The 19,254-nt window shown below is 37.0% G+C and overlaps 1 protein-coding gene across 1 annotated transcript in view; it reads left to right on the forward strand.

Annotated features, from left to right (window-relative positions):
- CACNA2D3 (calcium voltage-gated channel auxiliary subunit alpha2delta 3) overlaps positions 1–19,254 on the forward strand; it is a 387,704-nt gene that overhangs the window by 141,990 nt on the left and 226,460 nt on the right. The window contains exon 5 of the mRNA XM_088061797.1: positions 14,944–15,106. Within this exon, the coding sequence (XP_087917923.1) occupies positions 14,944–15,106 (163 nt within the window). The remainder of the gene's footprint in view (positions 1–14,943; positions 15,107–19,254) is intronic.

Below are 19,254 nucleotides of genomic sequence, written 5' to 3' on the forward strand. Positions count from 1 at the left end.
CTGACACATCCTCTGACCCCACAGCAGCTCCCTCACACCACATCCATCTCACCCCTTGTGCTTCCCGAGAAGTGTCCATCTCCCATGGGAGCCCTGCTCCCCACAGTGTCCATCCTCACCTCTTCCAGCAGCTGGAGCACAAGGACACCACACCTCTTACATTTGCTAGAAATAAAGCATCCAGTACAGTACACCTCTGTGGTGATCTTCAGGTGATGTCTCCTTACCCTGATGTGGGCAAGTTGCCAGTGTCAGGGAATGTCTTGTCTGGCAATAAATGACCTTGCTCATTCCAACTTTGGGGTAACCACAAAGGAGAAGGGGCAACTCTTCCAATCCTGAAGTTGCATCCCAACTCCTGCAATATTTCTTGCAGTCTGGAGAAGTGCAGGCACAGGCTGGGCCTGGGAGCAGGATGAGCTGCCTGCAGGATCTGCAGCAGGGGCCAGGCCAGCACAGGGGTTCCTTGTGGGAAACCTCGGACACAGCTCGTGGGGAGCAGATTCTGCCATACAGGGATGAGGATGTCTGTTGTAATGATGCTGGGGGCTCAGTGCCTGTTTTTCCCCCTAATTAACCAGGGCTTTTTCCCCTCTCTTCCAATATTAAGTCAGGATGTTTTCCTCAGATGAAGAAGGGCAGACATTTTGAAGGAAATTAGTTTTAATCTAATAAAGTCTGTTCCAGGACAGAATTTGCAGTAAGCATAACCTTTTATAAATAAAGCTGAAAAAGTACAAAACCACTGAATTTAAGAGAAGAGAGAGTACATGACATTTTTTTTTTTTTTTTTTTGAGTAAATATTGGGACAAGGAGGTTTATTCCCCCATTAGTGTAGGTATATAACTTGGAGACCAATAAATGCCAGATAAATATGGACTAAAAATATAAAGTGTAGTTAAGAGAGAGATTTTATTTTCAGTTTTTACACCCCTTCATATGTGGAACCTCGTTGAAAAATAGTTACTACAGAATAACAATATAATAATCAATGAACTTACGGATATAACCAATGAACTACATGATTTTCAGCTGACAAAAATGATAACCTTGATAGAAAAGAATTAGGGAGAATTTATATTAAAGTCAATGTGATGATAGTTATTATCAGAGTAGGAAGTTATGATTAGAATGAGGAATGTGTTATGAGAACTTTTAGTGTTATGTCATTTATAATATAATTTGTTTATTCATGTTTTTTTCTGTTTTCAAGGTATGTAATACTTTTTTTTTTTAATAAATCACAGTAAGAAATGGGTAGCTCAGGACAGTTTAATGCAAGCCTTGTAACTTACTGTTGAGTAAAATGATCAGAAAAACCCAAATCCAGTTTTTCTCTGACATCCTTTGTGGTGCTGTAAGGTGCTGGTCTGTGTGTTCACCCCCAGGGCCGTGAGGAAGTTGCTGGCTGGGGTTTTGATAGCAGGTGATCTGTGTAGGATAAGGCTGACTCCAAGGTCAAAGGCTCTCCTCATAATAATTCTAATTAATTTGGGCACAGTACAGTGTAGGCAAGGTAATACAGCTTCCAGCTCACTTGTTTCAGCCTCTGCATTTAGAGAGTTGCTGCCCTGGCTTGTGCTGTACAGCTTAGTTGTACATAATCACAGCAGAAGTCACACCAAATTTAAAGCCAATGTAAGATTTGAGAATGAGAATTAAATATTTAAGTCACCCAGGCATTTATTTTTTCCCTTTCACTTATCTTTTTGGGAGGCATGTGGAATTTTGGGCAGAGAATAACTAAAGTAATAATTCCTTTTCCCATGCTTTATTCCCTAAATCACTTTTTTCCTCTGTCATCTTGCTTTCACTTAAATTTAATTTTAGCATGGTGAAATACACACCAAATTCAGAAACTGAGCATACATTAGGAATGTCTTATTCTTGCTGATTGCAGGTGAGTAAACACCAGTGAAGGATTGTGCTTGCCAGCGCTTTCCAAACCTTATGTTAGAACTTGTGGAACCATGCCAAGCACTGATGGACTTCAGCTATCATTAAAAGCTAAATTTCCATGAGATTTTTGCTAAGGTTCACAGAACTCCTCAAGCAAATTCGAGCCTCATGGCAGTAGTCTAAGGATTGATTTATTGTTGTGTATCAAACTCTAAAATGGTTTGTGTTTCATGTTTTCAGCATTACAAGTAAACTTGGAAGCTCTGATCCTGATGCATAGCTGAGTGCAAAATGCAGAGTGAGCCAGAGTAGAAATCAAAACTCATTCTTGTCAAACCATGCCGATGAAACCTGCAGATTTTTTTCCTAGAAGTCTGTATTATGTGCCTTTCAAAGGACTGATAATAGCTTGTTTTTATTTTACAAATATAGACAAGCAAGAGTTGGTGAACACTCTTGAGAGAAAGAAAAGAGAATGAAGGAAAATAGGTACGAAGAAGCTGTGAGCCAACCAGCCCCAGAACCATACTGTGAAATGATATGACTAAAATATGTGCATGGTAAATAGTGTGACAGTGAAAAATGAAACATTCAATATTACAGCCAGAGGAGAAAACTGCCAGCTCCCGAAATTGGGTTCTGGCAGTATGTTCAGAGAGTCAAGTAGGCATATGCTTGATTGCAGTTTGGGTGGAGAGAAAGGACATTCACAGAGCTCTATTTCAGTTCTTTCTGTATTTTCCCACACTATGAATTAATCACATCTAATACTAATTATATACTTGCAACATACTGAATTCCTGCATAAACTGTGGAAAAATGTGGAGATGTTTCCAAGACTGGAGCAGCTCTAACAATGAATCCCTATTTGTGCTTTTGCAACTATTTGCTGTGCGTCATATTCAAACCCAGTTATGTTCTGCAGATTTACTCTTCTGTACTTTGATGGTGATTTTCACTCCTAGGGAAGCAGTTGGGTGAAACCATGTCTCAGAAATGTGGAAGCTTAATATAAATAAATTAAACACAGGCGCTTGATTTCAGTGAATCACAGCCTTTTGACGTTTATAATTTCAACACATGATTGTCCCCAGCTACTCAACCTCTTTGACTCACGGTGATGCTTCAGCTATTGGCTTGATAGAAAATGTAGAATGTAAGGCTGGGTGTTTTTAGCTATTCTAGGGTGCTAAAAGATCTGGATCCACGCAAGTGGGACAAATTCATACATACTAACAGCATGTTAGGAAATCATTCTGAATTAATGATGCTCTGATTATTTGGCCTGTAACCCTTGGGTGAAATGAAAAGTTTTCTCCAAGCTTTTTGAGTTACAGGCTGGTGTACTTATTTTGCTGCTGTTGAAAATAGAAGCATGGCCTGACTGCAGAGGTGAAATTATTTCAGGAGGTACATCTGAGAGTTAAATTCTTCATGTTGCTAGGGTTGCTCTTGTCTGGAGTTAGACAGTGTTATGTAAGCTGCTGTGGGAAGGTTTCATCCAAAAGGAGCACATTGGGGAGCTGAAGTGTGATCAGGAGGTGCAGGTGCTGTGCTCAGGAATGGGGAGTTTGAGCTGTTCTGTGTCAGTGTGGTCTGTGGGGAGCTCGGGCAGGGGCTCTGCAGTGCTGCTCTGTGTCCTTCAGGTGGGATACATCAGACAGAGCATCTGAGGGCACAGAAGTACCAGTGATGCTCTGAGGGGCAGGTAATGCTGTGGGGATTTTTCATCAGGCAGTTTCAGTTCTGCAGGTATGACAAATGGGATAATTCCTATCTTGCAGCTCAGGAATCAAGACTGATCTCTCTCATGAGATACACATAATTCTAAGTTTTGGTTTTTCTTCCTGAACTTTAAACGAAGTGATTAAAGAACAGTATCTAATGAAAAATTGATTAAGTTTCAGCAAGATTTTGTTGTAGAAATATGTAGATAAGCTTGATATTATGATTTGAAGTAAAAGAATTTGCTTTTGGGGGCAAGAAAAATTGAAGTGGGAGGAAAAATTTTGAGTTTCAGAAACAAGATTAAAGTTTCCCATCTTCATTAACCTACTAAATTGCAGTTAATAGCAGAGACACAATTAGTAAGACTCCAATGAGGCTGGTGTAAAATAAGAAGTCTCATTTTTATCTGATTTGCTCAATTTTTAACTTCTGGTAGCCTGGTGATAGTTACATTTACTGTTTCAGTTTCCTCTGCATTCATTTATTATAAAGTAAATTTAAGAAAAATAGAAACAAACAAAGAATTAATAGGATACAAATACAGAGGGTGAAGCTCCTCACCTGTCATCATGCAGCACTTCAGCAGATCTGCCTAGTGTGATCAGGCGTACAAAGGCTGTCTTTGGAAATACTCTAAAGATTTGAGAAACAGTAATATCAGGGCTAATTGGGAAAGACATTGGTGAACTAATCTTTCCTTGCTGCTTTCCATGGAGAACTGTAAAGCTGGTTGTATTTTCAGGGCTCTTTTCTCTTTTGCTATTTGTTAGTATTTCCCTGACTGAGCCTTTCAGTGATTACTGTGAGGCTCAGGTAGGAGAAACCCCAACTTAGCATTTGAACTTTGTCTGGACAATGCCATTGTTGTGCACTGATCCTTGGAGCTGGGAGCACAAGAAAATGTATTGGATTTGTGGGTCATGAACTCTCAGGTCTCTGATCTCTTTCTGAGGTGTCCTTAGTGCAGACCAGGCAGGTGATTTGCTCTTTGGCCACTGCTCACAGGCGTGCCTGGGAGCTGAACTCTGCCAGAACAACTGCTGCGGAGAAGCACTAAAAACCAGACTTACTTCACCTTCTCTGGCACTGTCATACACAGGATTTGGGGAGTGGGTATTAAAATGTGCAGACACAAACCCTCCTAATTCTTCTGTACATAAAAGTAGTATTGTATCAGATTAACTTCTTAGTCCTGTGTATGCTCCAAGATAAATGGACAGCTATTGTTTTCAGCTGCAGCACCCACCATTCACATCAAAGTCTCTGCATAGCTGTCGCAGAGATGAGAAGCTTTTTTTAATCGAATGTGTCTCATTTCCTTCAAGTATTTATGGCTTGTCACTGTCTAACTGAACCCAAGATGCTGACAAATATGCAAGTCATTTGTAAAGCAGTTAAAGTACAGGATATATATAAGTAGAGACATTTTTCTGATTGGAAAATAATCTTGTATTAATAATAAGTCTTCCTGTTGTAAAATTCTTTCTAAATACAGTAATATTCGGATTGGGAATTAGAGATATTTCAGGGATGACATTTCATTATTTCCAATCAGCTTTACTATAAACAAACCCTGCAAATTTTCAGTGTCAGCATATAGCTCAGGTAAAGCTAAGCTCATATTTGTGCTCTGAGTACCAGAATGTTTGCTGAGGATTTATTCATGGCGTATTTCTGTTTCAGAATGATGTGTGTTACATTAGGCATTTTGAATGGTATCCATTAGAATAAGCCCTTCTGTCTTTGAAAATATTTTTGTCACTAAAGTTTATGAGTCTGCTTTAGGTCTCTAAATGTTTGTTTAAACTACAGATCAGTAAATGGCTGAGATGTGTGTTGCATTTCAGGGTTTCTCCATGATACGTTGTATGTATTGTTGTTCAGACCCCTGTGTGGTCCAGTCATGCCTTATATTATTTCAATAAAATAGCTAATGACAAGCTGTTGCTTAATGAAGTGCTTTTATGGCACCTTATTTAGGAGGGAGGATCTTTTTTTCCTGGCAGTTGGAGGCTTTTGTAACAATATCTACTGTAATTTCTCCCTTGGAATCTACACAGAGTAAGTCATCTGTGCAGTAAACTTATGTCCAGGAAGCCTGAATTAATAACCTCTGGGTCAGCTTCACAAATTTCTCATTATTCCATATACCTTTTCCTGTTGGCTAAGCCTTTTGTTCAAGATGACACTGAACTGCAGTGGTTATAGATGGCTTATGACCTGGAAAAGGCTATTGGCAATGCAGGTACATTTTGTTACAGACTTAAAATGAAGCAAGCATGGAAGTAAAAGACATTAAACATAGTAATTATCCATGAAAATAGCCATTACAAACAGTAAATATGTTTATATTTTATGAATATTGTTTTAGCTGTGGCAATAAGCTCAGAGCCAACATATTCAAAACTGATACATCTTTTTATAAGGGAGTATATTATATTAGCACTAATCTTTATTTCTACAATAAATATTTAAAGGCAATGGAGGATTTTCCTGTCACAAACAACAAATTTATATAATATTTTATATATATGTTCAGCTCTTCTCTTTCAGTGTGGACAAATGCAGTGGAATTTGTATATCAGTATATGATCTTTTCCATTAAGAAGAAACAATTAAGAAAAAATGCTATTTGTCCTTAAAAATGTAATTTTTCAGATGATGTTCTGGTAACAAAAGATGCAGGATCTCAGATAAACATCTGGTAGGAATGAGGGCTTCTTCATGTTTTTTGTTAGATGAGCATTTCAGACTCATTTGTGACTGAATGATACTGTATTTTCTCTTGTTATTTCAATTTATCCTTTACCAGAGAGACAGGAAGGAGCAGTGAAATAGGAAATTAGGATGTTTAGAGAGAGTAATTAGAGAGAGCTAAAAAATGTTTTTTTAAACTGTTTAGATGGCTGAGAGGCCCCTGTGTGTGATCTTTCCTGCTGAGCTGAGGGAAATGCATAAATACAAGATGTACCCAGTCTGGGCTGCCACTGTCTGCTGGGGGCTTCCTTAGCTCTCAGCAGATGTTTCATGCAAAGCCCATCCTATGAATGTTTCTTGAATTCTTCAGAGTCTTTGGGAGATGTTATCTCTCCTGCTTCTTGAACCTAAACTTCTAATGATTTAAACAAGACAGAGCAGCAAGCTGGATTGTGGGGTAAATGATTCATAAAACTACCAGTTATCCCATCCCCCAGATGGATTTCAAACTAGAAACTTGCTTCTGGTTGACTTCATTTGCCTGATCAGCTTTTCTAAAAGCGTTTATCCATTTTAATTTAGAATAGATACAATTGCCATAGGAGCTAGAACTGGAATATGGAAATGGTGGTAGTGTTTCTGAAAATCTCAGTCATTTCTCTGTTGACTATAACATTGAAGATGTGTGTAGGATTCTGATAGCAACACAGTCTACAGCTCAGTGAGAGTCCCAGTAAATTGTTCTGTGAGTATCTGAGAATTTAATATAGTGAAGAAATAGTTGTCCAGACTCCAGATAGCTTCATGATGTTGCTCTGACAAGTTCAGTTTATGTAATGTGTTCTTCTATTGCTGCTGTTATATTTATCATTGTTGGCCTGTCTTTGCTTGGTGTGAAAAATGGTTAGAAGTTGAAAGCATAAAAGAGACTGTTTTTGTATTCCACAAACTTAACTCTTGGGCTCTACCACTCACTTATTCACACAAATTCAGGATGGGAATAGTGTACAGATGTTCATTTTACCCACACAGATATTTTTCAATATCCAGGTTCTTAACTTGCCCCTCTTTCCAACCTCCCTTGTCTCCCAGCTCAGTCCTAGGGCAAATAAAAACTCATATTTGATGTAAACCTGCTTCAGCTGGTTTATGTGGATTCTGAATTTCCATATCTAGGACTCACTCTTGCTGAATGGAATCAAGAAAAAACTTAGTGTGTGACATGAAAAAGTATTTTCTTTGTGTCTTTTTTAAACTTTATTCGTACAATCAGTACAAAGCAAAATTGTAAAGAATCAGAGAAGTATACTCTGTGAGATGTTTTAAACACTTCAGACTTATTTTATGAATAAAATAGATGCCATTGTTCTTCTCTCTTTTACTCTAGAGACATGTTTTTCTTTTATTAAATTAACTCATCATCATGATTTTGTTATTTCAACTGTGGGCTTAGCTGACCAAATTTCTATATTGCTTGAGAGAGTCATTAATCATTTGAAGAGGATTTGTATATGTTCGGTTGCTCAACATCTCATCTCTCACTTTACCCCCAAATAAGTTCAATAATGTTGCACGTGTTCCGCTTTCCTTTTTGTAGTCAATAACATTAATTTAACCTCCTGTGTGTTGGTGGGTGGTTGGAAGTAACTCAACAAAGATGGGATTGTAGTGAGCACCATGAAATTCTGTTCTGTTCTAGTTCTTCACTCTTTAATTATTTTGATTATCCCCTGTTGGTCTGAAAAAAATAAATCTGGTAAAGTACATGTTTAATTCACCATTCAGGGCCACGGTTAGTGTTCAGATGTTGACTGCTGGATAGGAACTGCTTGTTGCTTTCTGTATTTTTGGGAACAGCTATTAACCCCCAGCCCAGCACAAGGTTATATATAGGCTGGCCTGTCCCTGAGCGTGTCGTGCTGGGGAGGCTGCGCAGCCCTCACTGAGCACAGAGCAGCGATATATGCATGCTTTAGACTGAAGAGTCTGGGTTAAAGTTGCTTCTCATGGGAGACAGAGAAGATGCAGAGCTCGAGAAATATTTTTTTCTTCCTGCTTGGAAGTAGGAATGAGGCACTTAGGGCATATGATTGCAGAAAGGCACAGAGAAGTCACATAACGTCTCCACCGATAATTAGAAGCAGCCTTGAGGTTGTCATCAACCTGAATGTGTCAGATGAGCTGAATACACACAGAACAACGCTGATTTAACTTTAAAAGTTTTTATCTTGTCTGTTTGTGAAATAGTTTGCTTTTCTATCTCTATAGCACGTTTTAAACAGTATGGGTGGAGTTTTTTTAATGTACTATATTGAAAACCGTTTACTGGTTACCTCATGGTGAAATGAAAAACAAAATACATTTTATTATATATATATATTAGTGCATTGATTTTAAAGCAAGTCTGGCATTTTGCTCTTCTCTTTTAAAGAATTATTTTGCAGAAGTTGTTGATCCTGCTTGTTCATTAGCTTGGTATTAGCTGTAGGGCTTTCAAGAGAAATGAAGAAATCCTGTGGTTCTAGCTAGTAATAAAAATGGTATTAAAATGAATTAAAATCTTGCAGTTTTTTTGCATCTGTGATGATAGACATATGGTATAATTTGTTTAAAAAGATCAGCCCCATAAAACTGGTTTGGGTTTTTTGAGTTAGTGGAATTTAGAAGACATCCTGACAACCTGTTGGCATGTGTTTTGCTCTAAGTATCCTGCATTTGTATATAGGCCACACCTATATCAGTGCAATACTACTTCTAACCTAAAAATAAAATGAGACATAGTGAAGGTTTTCAATGCTCTGAAAATATTATGAATCAAAACATGGCTTACTGTGTAATGCTTTATCTTGGTTTTCCTAGTTTGAAAAGGGAGGATCAACCCTGCTGCAGGATGGAAGTAATTACAAACTTGATACAAGTGTGTTCAAAAATGTTTTAACATCCTTAAGCCCTCAGATGTACCTGTTAGTCTTCCCTTGTTTTCTTTGATCTTGTACAGTTTGTCCTTTGGGAGGGACAAGTTTTAGGCTAATTGCTGCTGCTTCCAAAGTATTGTTTAGATAAAGCCCAACAAACCTCTCATGTTTATTAGAAAGGAAATTGAGCCACTTCTATCAGTCTGTTTCTGAACTGGAAGGAGTAAGTGTAGAGCCCGTGTCCGTGTCCGTGTCCATCAGGAATGGGAATTCAGCATCCTCAGCTGAACACAGAGCCCAGGGAGCTCTGCCTGTGGGGGGCCCAAGTGGAAGAGCAGGAGGGAGCTGAGAAGGGGCTGCCCCAGCCCCAAAGTGTTCCTGTCCTGCTCACACAGCAGTGTCTGCAAGAGATGATAAACCTCAGCAAAGGGCCACACTACCATAGGGATAGATTTGCCAGGTTGGGGATTTTTGCCCTTTCACCCTTTCCCAGTGCTTGACAGTAACTGGGCTGCAGGCTTTGCCTGTTCATTGACTGGACCATAGGCTCTCTGGGGACTGAGGGTCATTTTGTGTGTTTGAAATGCTCAACCTCCACAAATGCACAGACTCTACAATTATTGTGCTCTGGTTGCAAGATGATTCCCTTAAGTCATGAAAGTCTTGTTTAACGTCGCTCTAGAAATTTTCATTAAATTTATTCCATGGTTTGCTGCGTCTCTAGGATCATGATCTCTGGCTCGGAACTCACTTAGTATGCAACTGGAATCTTTTTAACTTACACACACTGGGAGAAGGGAAAAATTCTGATGTCACCAGAGTAGGGATTTGTTTTGGTCTTTAGCAGAAAGCATTCCTTGGAGGTTTCTTATGTGTATGAAAATGAATGCTCTGAATATTTGTTCTTCTAGACCTAACAAAAATGATAGATATCCAGTAAGGCTTGTCAAGGTGACCAAAATATCAAACTAAAAGCCTGTAACATAAGTGTTTTCTCCTTCCTTGTTTTATTTACTAAATCTTACTGTCCAAAGAGTTTTTGTTCAGTCTTGTGACAAAGAAGAGACTCTTAAGAGCTTTTGCATGTAAAAGTAAATAGTTTTGAAGTTATTTATCTGTAAAGGAAAAGGAGGCTTCATCTGAAACTTGTAACCTAAAGTGATGTTTTTTAATGGATGATGTAGAATAGCCATCATAATAACTTTTTACATTTAGTGAATCAGTTAATCCTTACAAATCTGAGAGCTTGATGTCTTTTCAATTTTCTGCTATAATAGATTTTATACTATAATAAAATATTACTTATTTACACTCTTTTATGGCAATTTTAATAGGGTAATCATATTGGGAAGGAATGTATAGCCTGGGGGAAGGTCATCTTAATTTGATTGTGTAGAAAACAGATCAGTTGTTTTTTCAAGGATGCAAGTAATGTTTTTGTACTACTTCCATAATTAAAGCAGGACTGATGACAACTTTTCAAATCCAAGGTGTTTTTTGAGCCTTGCTGCTGAATAAAGACATAAAAAAGAGGGGGGAAAAGTGCTGGATGTTCCTACAGAGGAGCAAGGAGGAATCTTCAGAGAATAATTGGAAATTATAATCTCTTAGAACAAGATGCTGCTTTCTCAAACATAAAAGCTTTTTAAAATTCAAAAGTTTTTATTGAAATGTGAACTTTGCTTTTTTGACCTTTTATACTTGCTAAATAGAACAAGTTATTGAATACAAGAGCTTTAATCATATGCTTGAAAACATAGATTCTCCTTACTGGACAACTGCCAGAAGAGATTTGTTTGAGCCTTAGAAACAGGTATGCATTCAGATGTTTGCCCCTTTAATTTGAGTACCAGAATGGGGACCTCTGTCTCTAATGTATTCTTAGTGGGACAGCCTCCTTCAGAGTAGATAACTTTCCTCATTGTGCTTTTCACATACCATGAACCTTTCTGTTCTCCTTAGAGATGTCTCTTATTTATCAGTCTTCAGAAATAAACTTTTTGTCTTTTTTGTTTAAACTCTGATGATAATAGCTATTTTGCTGCAACTGTCATAGATGTTTCAAATATTGTGCATTTCTAACCTTCTGTGCTATTCCATAGTAGGTTTTCTTTCCACTTAATTTTCCATGTTATTTGCTACTAATTAATTTTCTCTGATGCTCTAGCATTTTGAGGCTCAATGCAAATGCCATAAACTTTCCTTAATTTCATCTTTCAGACACATTTAACTTTCTCTTTAGATGAGCTGCAAAGTTACGGAAACAATGAAAATGGTTCTTGAGCAGTTAAGAATTATCAGTGTAATCCAAATATTGCTCTAATGCTGGCTCATTAGTACAAATCACTCCCATTGACACCTTTCTGGTCCTCATTGCTCTGTGAATGAGACTTCTTTTGCTGTCTCGGTAAAAATAATTTTTATAGTTTAGAAAAAAAATATAGCAAACTAAAATTGTGGCTTGCATTCTTTCATGCTGTTAAAAACCAAAATACTTAATTTTAAAATATAATGATAAAAACTAATACTTGTTTATTCTTATGTGCCAAATACTCTCCAAGTTGCAAAGGCAGTTTGCATTATAATGTATCTTTAAAGTTGAATAACAAACATTTATGTGTAAATAAATATTCTGTTTACAGTGTTAACAAATACTTGCTAAAAATATTTAGGCATCACTGGATATCTATTTACAGAATGATAAATGTAAAAGGCAGTATCGGTCTTGTACCACATGGGAATTATGCGAGATGTGTGCAGTACTTATCAAAACTGCATCTAAATTACTGAAGTTTGTTTCAGACAAGTATCTATTGTTATCAAGGTGATTGTTTAGCTGAGACATTATGCCAAAATAGATGGTTAAGCTGGAACAGAGAACTTTGAAGAAGTTTCCTTCTTACCTTGCAGATCAGTTCTCACCTCCAGCCTACCTATCCCTGTGGTTCTCATCGCAGGCCACAAACTTTTACACTTCCGCGATTTTTCTGTTACATATTTTGAATAAATTAATTTTTGTCATGATTAACATTCATCTTTTACATCTAACTAATCACACAACACATCTTTTTTAATTGTGGCTGAAGGTATCTTTTGTTCTGAAACAAACTTGCTTTTGCCTGTCAGCGTGAATGATGCTGTAAAGCAATTTTGTGATCAGTTCTGTAACAGCCCCATAGGACTCTGTCTCCTGTGCTTACAGGGTTTGGCAGAGCAGCCCAGAGTTCTGCAGACTGTCAGCAAAAGGATTATTTGGGGTGTCTTAAATATGGTCAGCTCCCTGCTGGGGCAGAATGGTCCAGTGCTTGTTCTTCTGGGCACTGATCCCATTATACTGGCTTGCACTAGGAAAACTTTACAGGAATAAAACTGAAAACTGAGATTCCTATTTACCTTGTCTTATTATTATGATACAGTGTGGGCTTTCAAAATGTCAGATCAAACATGCAGAATGATGCAGATACTGCGAAGAAATTTACAAGCAAAAAAACCAACCCCAATGTATTTACTTGAGCAAATCTAAATGCACAAAGGTCTAAAAGTTGATTTTTAATTCTAATGATTCATATAACAGCTGGCATGAAGGAGATTTCCTCATTCACCTGCAGGTCTCTAGGTAAGGTTGGAGTAAACTCTTCTGTTGGACAAGTCACCGTAGAGCTGAGTCTGCTCCTAACCTGGATAATTATCTTGTTATTTATTAGACTAATAACTGTCTGGTGTGTTACATTGTCTGCACTCAGAACTCACCTAGTTAAGGTTATATCAAAGACTGACCTCCATTGACAAGATTAAATTGAAGTCATTTTCTCTAAGAGCTCAGGTAGAGTATTTGTGTTGTCAGCAAACAGGACTTTATCCTCTTTCCCTTGGGCTTTATCTCAAATGCAGTGTCAGAATGCCAGATGGATTTACTTTAATATTTTTTCTTCAATTTTTAATATTCTTTCTATCACCTTTCAGCTGTCACACTAAATAATTTCCTTGGAAAGGAAGAGCCCAAAAGAAGCCATTGTATAACAGCTCTGCTTAAATGCTCATCTTTTTCAGTAGTATTTTTGAGCTGCATGCATTACCTGATGTTCAGTCCTTACAACTTGCAGGACTGTCTTAAATGTCCTATTTGTGTAGGCTTCTCACTTGCAAAAAACCCCTCAACAAGCCAAAGCCAACACCACCCCCCACCCAGATCAAACAGAATAAACCCCCAAAGTAAACAGGAAAATATTAATAATCTGCAATAGCATAAGGACTACTTCATGCTACAATTTGCTTTTAAAAAAACCCCAAAATAAATCATATTATTGTGTATACACTGGTAGATTTGAGAAGAGAAAATACAGACTCAGACTAATAAATCAATGAATACTAAATCAACTGAAGAAACAATCAGTCCTAAATATCTGTTATTATAAAATAAGTGGTTTCTTTCTTATTTTTTTTTTTTTTTACTATAGCAGATTTTAGTGGTTGGCTAGCCTTGCCAGTTACAGAACTTGATGAAAGAGGTTGCCTACACTGAATAAAATTAAATAATGCTTTTTGAGAGCTGATTTCAAGTATCCTGACATCCTTATTTGAAATTTGTCCATTTTAAAAAAAGTATTATAAAAGCCTTGGGCAAATAAAATTTACATCTTGAAATTACTGAGTCTGTACATGAATTTCTGTAGAAATGATTCCATGATATGTACCTTAAGTTCAGTTCAAGAAGAACAGTATATTGCTGCATATTTCAGCACAGAATAATTTATCCTCAAATAAACTTAGATTTATGATTAAATATTATATGCATTTACTCTCAAATGGATATTAGGGCATGGACTCAAATTAATGTGATTCTTCAAAAGCACTAAACTTTGGCCTTCTCCAGTTAGGAAGCACATCACAAATTGTTGCCAATGGTTAAGGTATTTAAGAGGTTAAAAAGTAGTCTGTACTGTTTGCTGCTTTCAAGGCTTAGTAAAATTTCTGGTTAAACTAGGTCATAAAGATATCAATAATTTCATCTAAATTGCTTTTGCTTATCTGGTTATACTTCTGTACATAATAGGCCAAATAGTTTTCAGGAATCTTTAACAGGCAGACAACAATTCCTTGTTCAGAATAAGTCACTGTTAAGTTTATATGTCCATATTAAAGTACACATGATTTACAAGGCCAGCTATGATGTGCATTTCTAAAATTCAGTATAAAGCAAATAATTTTAGGAGATGTCAGTCTGTACACATTGAGTACACATATACAGCTGTAGTTAATACTCCTGTGAAGTAAAAACACTTTTAGTTTGTCAGGGACTAAGTTCAACACTGACAGCAGCTCTTGATCTGGTGGAAATAAGGTAAACAGAGATCATAATTAAGTAATCATCCTGAAAAATATTTAAATTTAGAAAGCCTTGTATTAAAAATAGTACATATATTGTTTATGATTAGAGATTTTCTTGGACTGTCCGTAGTATTTTCAGGGCAGCCAGAGAACTGAAACAATCTGGGGTTTTCTTGAGATGTATTGACAAATCTGTTTTCATAAATGTACCTGTATGAAGAGTATAGAGGGAAACTGAGAAAGGATAAAAATTTCTTGTTCTACTCTTCTAGCTGCAGATGTTAATCAGTGGATTGACAGATGCATTAAACTGTTCAAACCTCATTTTTATGCTGAATGTGCGTTCTGAATAGAGAATGTGGGTTTCTGTTGCAGTATGAATACTTCAATGCTGTGCTCATAAATGAACGAGACGAAGAAGGAAACTATCTGGAGCTGGGGAAGGAGTTCATTCTGGTGCCAAACGACCACTTCAACAACTTGCCTGTGAACATCAGTCTGAGTGATGTCCAAGTACCCACCAATATGTACAATAAGGGTAAGAAAAGGCTGCTTTATTTCGTCATTCCACTGGCCAAACAAAAGCACACCCTTGCTTAAAAATGAAGCTGTTGATTAACTGTGTATTATCTGTGTTTTCCAGTTGGCAATAATACTGAAATTTTCTATGGAAGAATGTTTTAAGTATGACAGTTATATAATATCTTTTATTTTGTAGAAATTTATCAGTTTAATGAGGTTAATGATTTGCACATGAGGCTTGCAGGAGTTCTGCCATAGACTATGGCAGAATATGTTTACTCTAGTGAATTATTTTCCAGAATCTTCAAATTATTTGAACAGAGCTTACATTGTCACCAGTTTTATTCTATCTTCGCTGAGATCTAGAATTGTCTTTGAAAGATACAGGATAGGTGGAAGGGAGTACTTTATTAGATTTATGCTTTCATAAATCTAATCATAAATTTCTAAGAATATTTGTAGCAGTATATGTGTTATTCTGGCTCGGTACAAAAACTCTGCTGTGAGTTTGCAGATAATATTTAGAAGGAATAATTTCTACTCCCCTATTTGATGTAAGTGCTGGATAACACATTGTACTAGCAAACAGCAACATGAGGTATTAGAAGTGATGGACTTGGATCTAGAAATTTGGAATGTAAACAAACTCAGATATACATTTACTCATTTTCCTTTTGCCACTTCCCTTTAATCAGACAGCAGGAATTTGTATTTTTGCAGTGCTTGTGCAGCACCTATCTATTTATTTTTCTCAAGCCAATAATAAAAGAAAACTCAAGAAGGAAAGCACCGAAGTTTCCTAACATCTACAGTATATTTGTCATTGGTCTGTAGGAAACTGCCTAATCTCATTATCTGGTTTCTCTTCTGTGTTTTAACTATACTAAAAGACATCTAAAAGGACATTAAATGCTTTCCTCTTAATGCATTCCAGGCTAGCAATTGTTGTAATTCATGCAAGGATATTGTGTAATAAGGCAAATTAGTTCAGATAAGTTGGTCTGGTGACAGAAGCAGAGGATGTGGCAGCTCCTTTTCAAAGTTAGGATTCTGACTTGAGGATCCTGAGAAGCCAAAACTCCTACAATAAAGTCTTAAGCTAGGGATGAAAAATAAATCTTCCTAGAGAGTATTTGAAAGGTTGTGAAATGATTACTGCAGGATATTTTTAAAAGACTTGGAAAATGCTTAAAGCTTGTAAAGATACCAAATGACTTTTTTTGTTCAAGTGGTAATATTTATTTAATCAAGCCTGTCTAGAAATTAATTCATTCCAGAATTGCTAAGGAGGAAAAAGAAAAAGAGGGAATATAGAGGTCAGGCAACTGTGCTTTTCTGGAGGAGGAAATTATCCTGAGTAGTTAGTGAGAACAGTAGAACTAAAGAACCCTCAGGTATGTGATGGGTGCTGCTGCTATGTATTGAATGCATCTTATATACTGGACTTAAAGGCCAAAGTCAAAGGGCTTGCTACATCTTGGTTTGGCTTCTCATACAGGGATTTTCTGTAGAGATGGGGAAGATAGAGTTCTGTGATGATTCCTGTTTCTACTTTGTGTAATCCAGACCATCCAAAATTGTCACTTTATGCAGCTGCAGAGAAAAAAGCATTTTTTAATCATTTAAATGTATTCCAACTGCAGAAATATGGTTTGTTATTAGCATTTTCCTTGCACATGGACATAATAAACTTGTTTGGAGCCTGTCAATGTTTCGAAATGGTCCTCTTACCAAGAAGAGATCTGTATACTTAATTTTTTTGTTCCCCAGTTCTGTAATGCAGAGGGGTGATAACAAGTTAATTTAGTCCTAACCTGAGGGTAAAAGCAGTAAATATTGATAGGTTTACAACCAAGTGTCTGCAGAATACCATTTCTCTATAAAGGGCCTGTTGTTCATTTCCAGGTTATGTTTTATTTTATTGAATTACTAGGGAGAACCACAGCCAGAACTCACAGTTGAAAACAGAAAAACACAAAAAAGTTGAAAACAAGTGTGATACAGAATAGTTAAACACAGGGCTTTTGAGTAAACGTAGGAAAAAAAGATCCATATTTGTAAGCTAATTCTAAACTTTTTCCTTCATTTTGCTTTTTTTAGTTGTACACATATTGATAATTTGCAGTAGGTTCAGAGAAGAGTCACAGGACTCATCAAAGAACTGACAAATGTGCTATGGACTGAGACCATAGGAGCTCAGTTCATTTAGCTTATTCAAGAGATGATTAAAGGCTTAATTAGTTGTTTTGTAGTTAATTACTATTACCAGGCTCTATAATCTGGTTGCCAAAGATTGTAAAAATCCCATGGCTGAAATCAGGTTCCATTATTTTGCAAATTGCACTACAGTGGGCTCAGTTAAGCTTTGGGAAAGTTTTGGCCTGGTCAGCTTCCATCATCACAGTGATCTTGCCCAGCTATAGAATCACTGAAGTTCACAGTCCCTAAAGTGGGCACTAAATGAGATTGGCTTAAAAATCTTGGCACATAAACATATTGCTGTTCTTCATATATCTTCTGGCTCTTTCAGCCTCTTCATAGAAAAACTTTAAGATACTGATGGTAACAACAGGATTAAATAATTCCTATTTTAAGGACACCTTCATGTTTGGAATCTGAAAATAGAGAGCAAAACCAAATTTCATTACATTTATGATTTTGAAAAGAGAGTTAAAAAAAAAAGTATGTCAACCTAATTTGTAAGTATACACTAGTGGCATCTTGGAGTATGGAGTATGGAGTTCATACACATAACATAGAAGGAAAGACAAATGAATGAATTTAACAAAGAATTGCCACTTTGTATTTACAGTGCTCTTTATCATCATTGTAAAATACAAAGAGCTGATCTGGTTATTGATGTGCTTTTATACTTTTCATTCCCCTCTTTGCACACCTTCGTTCCCTGCTTTCTCCATATCTTAGAATGCTGTATTGGTTTTGCATGTCCTGGTTTTTGGTAGCAGGGGGCCACAGCGGTGGCTCCTGTGAGGAGCTGCTGAAAGCTTCCACCATGTCCAGCAGAGCCAAGCCTTGATGGCTCTGAAGTTGGACATGCTGCTGGCCAAGGCTGGGCCAATGAGAGAGGTTGGTGATGCCTCTGTGGTGACTTATTTAAGAAGAAAATCAAAACTAAGTCTCAGTTTTGCTCCTAGTCAAGAGGAGAGGAGGAGGTGAGAACGTGTGAGGGAAACAACATGGAGACACCAAGGTCTGTGGAGAAGGAGGGGCAGGAAGTGCTCCAGGTGCCAGAGCTGAGGTTCCTCTGCAGGTGAGGACCATGGCAAAGCAGCTGTGCCCTGCAGCCCATGGGGGTCCACAGGGGATGCAGAGATCACCTTTAGGATGTTTTGCAGAAAAGCTGATGGTCCTCTTAAACTGCACAACATTCTCCTGGTCTCCTTCATTTTTTTTTGAAGAAACTTCTCATTATAATGTTTTGTTTTAGAAATGCTTAAGCATACTTTGGGAATCTAAACCTGTCTCTGCATTCTGTTTCTTCTCTTTGAATGCAAATTGTGCTTATTGCCCATGGCCTCATTGCCCACAGCCACAGGATCTGCAAGGCAGTATCTTTTTAAACAATGAATAATTAATTAATTAAGACATTTTGCAATAACTATCTTAGCAAGCAGTACCTCTTCCATCCACAAATTTGGCAACTATCAACTGTGTATAGATTTCTGATAGAAAGCAGGGAAGAGGTTCTCAGTGAATTAGTCTTATAAAAATATTCATAGAGGAAAAAGAAGGGAAGAATGAAGGTATGTTTTTCACATTAGAAGGAAAGTTTAATATTTGGAAGACAGAATCAGTCTGAATGCAGTTTGGACAATGCAAAGGCAGAGTCCAGTTGTGTATAAGGCACTGTCTCATTTAGCTGCTGAGCTCTTTTATTAAAAAAATTTACATGGGTTACATAGAGGCACCAAATGAGTTCTCATAGGTCTTATTTTTTATGTCTTCCTGTTAATGTAGAATGTAAATGATTTGGGACGTGCTGCTGTCTGGGACATATCTTGCATGTTAGACTTCCACAGCTACACATTCCTAAGATACTCAGATACAACTTTCTATATATCAATCAGTCTATTTTAAACAGCTATTGTAGAAGACATTAGTAATAATGAAAAAATGATGAATAATTTAAGTTTGTATGGTTTC

The sequence above is a fragment of the Pseudopodoces humilis genome, chromosome 13 (assembly GCF_049639895.1).
Source record: "Pseudopodoces humilis isolate 2021_Gansu_Grassland_sample_001 chromosome 13, ASM4963989v1, whole genome shotgun sequence".
Taxonomy (NCBI): Eukaryota; Metazoa; Chordata; class Aves; order Passeriformes; family Paridae; genus Pseudopodoces; species Pseudopodoces humilis.